Source organism: Platalea leucorodia (assembly GCF_965183815.1).
Source record: "Platalea leucorodia genome assembly, chromosome: 6".
Lineage (NCBI taxonomy): Eukaryota > Metazoa > Chordata > Aves > Pelecaniformes > Threskiornithidae > Platalea > Platalea leucorodia.
The window spans coordinates 31,973,820-31,980,538 of NC_138828.1; the positions used below are offsets into that span (position 1 = coordinate 31,973,820).

Genomic DNA, 6,719 nt, shown 5'->3' on the forward strand with positions numbered 1-6,719 from the left:
AGAAGGAGGTTCACAGGAGACCTTATTGCTCCCTACAGCTACCTGAAAGGAGGCTGTAGCGAGGTGGGGGTTGGTCTCTTCTCCCAAGTAACAAGCCACAGGACAAGAGGAAATGGCCTCAAGTTGCGCCAGGGGAGGTTTAGGTTGGATATTAGGAAAAACTTCTTCACCAAAAGCGTAGTCAGGCATTGGAACAGGCTGCCCAGGGAAGTGGTTGAGCCCCCATCCCTGGTGGTATTTAAAAGACGGGTAGATGTGGTGCTTAGGGACGTGGTTTAGTGGTGGACTTGGCAGTGCTAGGTTAACAGTTGGACTTGATGATCTTAGATTCTATGATTCTATAAACGATTCTATGATTCTATGATACATATGTACCCGTATATTTGTGGCCAATCTGCTGTTTAGTTTCATACTGTATGGTGTTCTCAGTGCACAAGAAGCTTGGGCTGGAAGGGCCCCTTGTACAGGTAAATTACAGTCTGTTCTAAATTATTGTGTTTCATACAGAAAGATAGAACATGATGGCATGTTAATAACACTGAGAGGATAGCGAATTGGTAAATTCTCCAAGCCTGTAAGAAAAGATTTGTCTCAAGTTTCCTCAGGGATTGAATTTTAAAAGACAGGGTCTTACTTTTCCACGGACTAGCTCAAGAACTATGGGCCTCTGTAAAGCTTCCAGATATTCTTTCCCGATGATCTTCTCTGTGCTCTTTCCTTTGAAGATGTTTTTAGCAGCTGGACGTTCATTCACATTTTCAACTTGAACATCTCTTATCTAGCAAAGTAAAAGCAGAGAAAATTCATGTAGAGAGAAGTCTAGCATTGGCCTGGGGCAGGCTGGATAGACTAAATCACCTAATGCATCTTTTTTATTTCTTAATTTTTGGTTCTGATCATTAGTCTTCCATGATTACTATGTCTATGTATTCAAAAGAAACCAGCACTCACCACTGGGGAAATATGTGGCAGAAAAACTCACCACAAAGCTAAGTACTAAACCCAGTTTGTATTTAGCAAATGTCATGATTTGCAGCTAGAACCGAGGACTTCAGACAACATACTGCCCCTCAGGTATGTGCTTGCACACCAGTTGTTTGAAGCTATAGAAGCTGTATGAAGCAATTTCAAAATATAGGAGACATTCGGAAGTTCTGGCTTATGATGTTAGATATATTCTTGTGAAGTCTTATTCTGTAGGAATCAGCTTATTGAAGAAGCTGGCTTTAGTTGATGAGACTAGAGAAGAATAAAAGACTTAGCTCATCTTCTGAAAATGAGTTCTTCAAGATTAGATTAGCAGTTAGATAAATGCAGAAAAGATTGGACATGTTTTAAATTGTCTGATGGCATTAATTACCGTAATTTTGATCAACTGGTCATCATCATTGTCAGGATTTCTCCATAAGAGGTTGACATCCACACCAGAAGAAATCCGGTAGCCTGCACTTTTCTGCAGTGACGCTTTCACCCGATCAACATACACTTCAGCTGAGTAAGCAAATTTATATAGCTTGTCATTATTTAAGCTTGGTCCAGTAGTGTGCCCTGTTTGGAAAGCAAAAACAAACAGTGTTTTAGAATTGACTGACTGACATAATCTGTCATTTTCTCTAAAAAATGCCCTTAGAAAAATTAAAAATGTAACTGCCAAGAAAAGATTTATGGGACTGATCCTGCTACTCTTGATTAGAGGCTGTCCCACTGGAGCAGATGGGTTTTTTTGTGATTAAGTTGACACTAATCTGATATATTTAAGATAAGAATGCCCACAAAATCCTTTCTTCTAGCTCTACACTTAAATAAATAAAAGAGAGTCCAATTCTTTACTTTGGATATGTTAGCATTAGAAATTAATCCAAAATTATTTGCAACTCAAATTACTGTAATTAATCATGCAATTTGTGTGTTTAACAACTTGAAATGGACTGACGTAATTTGTTGGAGCCAACAGAAATTGTTCTCTGCATCTCTTGCACGTTTATTAGGAAGCTTTCCGTTGAGAGCTTTGCCCAGGGGTGACATGAATGTAATGAAGACATTGGGAAAATATTTTTTAGATTATATAATTAAGCCCTCATTCTTTAAACTAAATAATTATCCTCGTAGCTGTGCATCTGCTGTTAACTGACCTATCTTTAAGAGATATAAAAGCCAAATGCTATCATAAATGCAACTTGCATACCCAATTTATGGTGCCATTTCCATCAGCATTAACAATAACTCAGGTAGACTGTTCCCTAGGGATTCAATTGCATTCTTGTTAGTGTAAATGAAATCTGTAGTATACAAATGACTTTTATTTTTCCTTTATAAAACTACTTACTGCCACATCCCTTCCTATCTTCTTTTTCTCTTCTGTTGTGCACAGCCATGTGGCGAATGTGTAGCACTAGTGTCACAACTCTTTACCCAGCCTCAGGCACAGAAATTAAGACCGAGCCCCTAAAATCTGTGGCTAAGGAAAATCAGTTTCTTCGAATACCCTTTAAATATTTTGTCATGAAGGGTATACATAATATCCCTTTTCACTGCTTTCAGGGGCTTCCCTCTCTGGTGTGGATGGCTACAAAGGTCTCTTCCACACAAGAAAAACTGATGAAGTCAGTTTGTAGAGGGAAGGGAAGGGAGGAGAAGCTGGCTGTACACAAAGTGCTGTTACATCTGCAAAGTAAATACACATACAGTGACCTTAAGTGCTATCTGTAAGCAGCACAGCACTAGCCTCTCGGACCTGAATGCTGCACCACTGAATCCATTGGGAATTTCTTCATGGAGTTCAGGAGGTGCAGAGCAGAAACAAAAAACTTCAGAGTTAATCTAAGAAAAGCAAAGTGATGTCCTCAGGGAGATGCATCTCAGTCTTATGACAAATGCGGGGGGGCATGGGGAAGAAGAAAAATCTATCAAAACATCTCAGACAAATTCTTAAGCATGTTATAATGTAATCAGCGTGTTCAAAGTCCCTTGCAGAGAATCAACAGGCTACCTTGATCTATGTCATGTCCCTCAGGGTTTTATTTGAGTCTGCTACATAAATTTCAAATCACTGCATTGGTAAAAAGGAAACCCAAAGTATTTTCTTATTTCATTCTCAGATTTTAAATCCCAATTAGGTAGGTGCACAGTGTAGTTCCAATACAGCTGTACGAATATATTCTGTAGTGCTCAAAGAGTCCAAAACTCCCTTTTTTAAGGTTTTGCTTGCTTCCTTCCCCTGTTCACTCAAATGTCGTAGCAGTAGGTTAAGGCCAGCTTCAAAGAGCCTTCCCTGAGGAAAACAGCGACCCCACCAAGTTCCGTCTGCAAGTTGCATAAATTGGCAAACCTACAGAGAACTAAACTGACTTATGCTTTATGCCAGCTGCAGATGTGGTGCAGCAAGTTTGGTAATCCCGGGGGAGCAGCCTGTTTGCATGTGAGAGCTCAAAGCTGTGACTATTGATTTTTTTGCAGGGAGGCCGAAGCATTAATGTTGGCACGACAGGGCTCTTCTGGTTTTGCATGTCTTGTGTGTCTGCTTCAAAACGAAGTCACCAAGAGGCGTACAACCCTTCCTTCAGGTTTACTGTGAATTTCCCAGCCAGTTCCCCAATTGCCCTCACTCCTATCAGCTTTCAAGCTACATTGCCCTTGGGAGCAGAGGGTGCTCAGTGCCTGCCCAGAGATGGCTGCGCCTTTCAGGGACACCCCTGCTTCCTTGCAGTACCTTGGAGCTGGTTGCTTCTGGCTTCAAAATGTCCTTCATTTGCAGCAGAAACGGCAGTGCTAATGATTTCGTATCAGCTGAGATTTTACGAATGCCACCCACTAGGTGCTTTCTAAACACAGCAGGTAACACAGTCTCATCTAAAGATGCAAGGTGGGGAAAAAGCAGGTCCAATAAAAATTATCTGGGTGCTGAGAGACATGTGTCTCATTAGTTAAGGTGGATGTTTGTGGTTTTGCTCCCTCTCTCTTTTCAGTTAAAAGCACCTTTCACCTGTCCTCTTCCTTTTCCCACAGCTCAACCCACAGATTTTTTTTTCCTTTTGCAAGAGTTCCTTCCCTCTTCCTCCCTTTTAGCATTTGTTTGTCCCAACATACAAAAGAGCTGTTCCCCCCTGAAGGAAACAGATGGGCAAATGACGCAGCAGCTTCTTGCAAGTGTCATGGAAGAGATGAATTGCAAAGTATTTCTGGGAGCTAGAGGAATATTGGGTTCCAAAAGCTTTCACCATTTCATACATGGAAAACACTGCAGGAGCCAGGGCAGAAGACGCCTTTAGTTGCAAGACTGGCGTCACTGATGGAAAAGGGTAAGCCAGTGGTGGATCAAGATAAGTGAAGCAGCAGGAATGAGGCAGTATTGAAGGCAGTCCCAAGGAGTTAGCACTTACCCCGGTGGAAATGGGGAAGCCAAGAGAGACAATTGGATAGCGCGGTCAGTTTGAGAGGCAAAGGGGATATTGGTGGCCGAGGGACACAGTGTCACTGCCCAGAACCAGTATTCAAAACAGCATAACTAAATTTTCAAGCCATCTTTCATGAAGAAAACGCCAGTACTATTTTAAAAGGAATATTCCTACACCTTTCTGTTAGAAACTTTTCTTAACCCCCCCCCCTGCCTTTAGAAGCTCTTTCCTTTGTATTCGGCACAGCACTGGGATCCTTGCTGCCTGTATAGCCATTGCCATTTCAGCTGATGGCAAATGTCCCACTGACTGAGAAGGGGGGAGAGATGGACATAAAGACTGCAATCGGCCATGCTCTCTTGGGGTCAGAAGTGCCTGCTTTCAAGGTGGAGTGCATAACACATAGTTTGACTAGTAATGTTAAGTGTCTGTCATTAAGGGTAACATGCCAAGTCTATAATTAAATCATGATACTGTATAATACAGAAGGTTACACTGCATGAGTAGAGACAGCTGTCAAGTCCTGTGCCTTTTATTAATACATATGGCATGCACAGCATGTGCGCCTCTAACTACTTGCTGGCTCTACCTTCATAAATTATATTTGCCACTGTTTCTGATACCGGATAGCTTTAAAAAGCAAAACCTATCCGCTTCTTTGAAAACATTTTTCAAGTGGAACTGCAGTAGGAAACTTTCACGTGTGCTGATCTAGCTGGCTTAAAAGAAAAGAATATTCCTTCAATATTTCCAAAAGGCAGCATGGCCTGGTGGAAAGGTAAAACTCTCATCCTAATCCCAGCTCTGTCACTGAGGCACTAAGTGGCCTTTGGGCCAGTAATTTAGATCTCAATCTCTCTGCATAAGAGTGAGATGAGACCTGGCAGTGCTGAAGGGAGGACTAATTAATGAGAAAATGCTTGCTCAGCACCCAGGGGATGTAAAGTGACATGCAAATATTACTTCACATCAAGAAGGAGCTCTGCTTAATTGATATTAAGGAGAAGCTGGGAAGAGCAGACATCAGAGATGTGGCACGCCGGTATCTAGCCCTAAACGTTACTTGGCAGTCTTGTGAAATACACTCATGGGTAGAGGAACTGCCTGCAAACTGCTCTGCTTTGTAACTCCTGTTGTAAGGGGGTATGGAGGTAGGGAGGAAGGCTGCTGCTCTGTGCTTATACAGATACAGTGTCCTGGATCCCCTGCAGGGAGCAGGAGGAGGCACGCATGAGAGCACCTCTACAGCCTTTCTAATAGTTTACCCTAGCATGGCGTGCCCCACCCCCCACCCCCCCCCCGCCAGCCCGGCTCATCATCACGATGAGGACATCCTCATTAAACTAAAAACTAGGTGTTGGCTTATGTTTTAAGGTTGCTGCTCCTCTAAATTTAATGTCAAGTTGTACATGAAGGGCCACTACTAAAGACACATTTCCTTGCTTCATACACTGGCACTGCTGAAGCAGGCAGTCCCCAGATTTCATACCCTTGACCTTTGTCAGGACACCTGAGTCAAGCCCTGCTCCCAGGGCTTGTGCAGACATCCAGGTTTCCATGACTTATTGCAGAGCAAGCTCCCCATGAAATTAATGGGATGCTTGGTACCGACTTCAGTGGTAGCTGAGTCAACTGCTCAGAAGCTGGAACCTGGAGAGCCCCGAGCACTTCCTGGCTCTGCTCCACCAGAGCACTGCTGTGTGTTTAGCTTCTGAGCGTGTGAATAGTCCCTCTCAAGTCTGTGCCCCCACAGCATGTCCTGACTAAGCAAGGTCAAGATCCCCGGTCTCCCGGCTCACACCGCTGGCCCCGTGCACCTGAAAGCATCGTCTCCTCCATCCCCTCTGCTGACATGCATGCGACAAGCACTTGAGCTTTGTAATTACTAAATGCATTTTGCATTACTCAAGGACGGATGAGTAAAGATGGTCATTTTTGATGCAAAACAGATCTGCATACACGCACTGGTTATGCCTTTGCTGAGCCACAAGCTGAACCAAGCCCAGTACAGACCTACCTTTAACAGAGGCCGAGTAGGTGGAAATGATGCAAAGGAACAGCACGGTGAGAAGAATCATGCTGGACTCCCCCGAGCTCCTGACTGCAGCATGAAGGGTGAGAGCCTCCGAGAAGTGAGCTGCTGAGAGTGGAGGGGCACTTGCGGAGGGAGCTGCCGGGTCGGCCACACTGTTTATCTACATGTAGTAAAGGTCAGATTCCAAATTCCACACTCAGGTACTAAGTTCATCAAAGGACTTCCAGTTAATTATTAAGAACTAAGGTAACTGGTGGTTTCTACCCCACTCTATCGATTGCCTCAGCTTT

General features: G+C 43.4%; 1 protein-coding gene across 1 annotated transcript in view; it reads right to left on the reverse strand.

The window, feature by feature from the left end:
* MTTP (microsomal triglyceride transfer protein) overlaps nucleotides 1–6,472 on the reverse strand; it is a gene marked incomplete at both ends in the record, with an annotated part of 30,028 nt that extends 23,556 nt beyond the window's left edge. Inside the window, 3 exons of the mRNA XM_082316584.1 lie at nucleotides 635–778; nucleotides 1,361–1,548; nucleotides 6,412–6,472. Coding sequence (XP_082172710.1) covers nucleotides 635–778; nucleotides 1,361–1,548; nucleotides 6,412–6,472 — 393 coding nt within the window. The remainder of the gene's footprint in view (nucleotides 1–634; nucleotides 779–1,360; nucleotides 1,549–6,411) is intronic.
* Nucleotides 6,473–6,719: the final 247 nt, after the last annotated feature.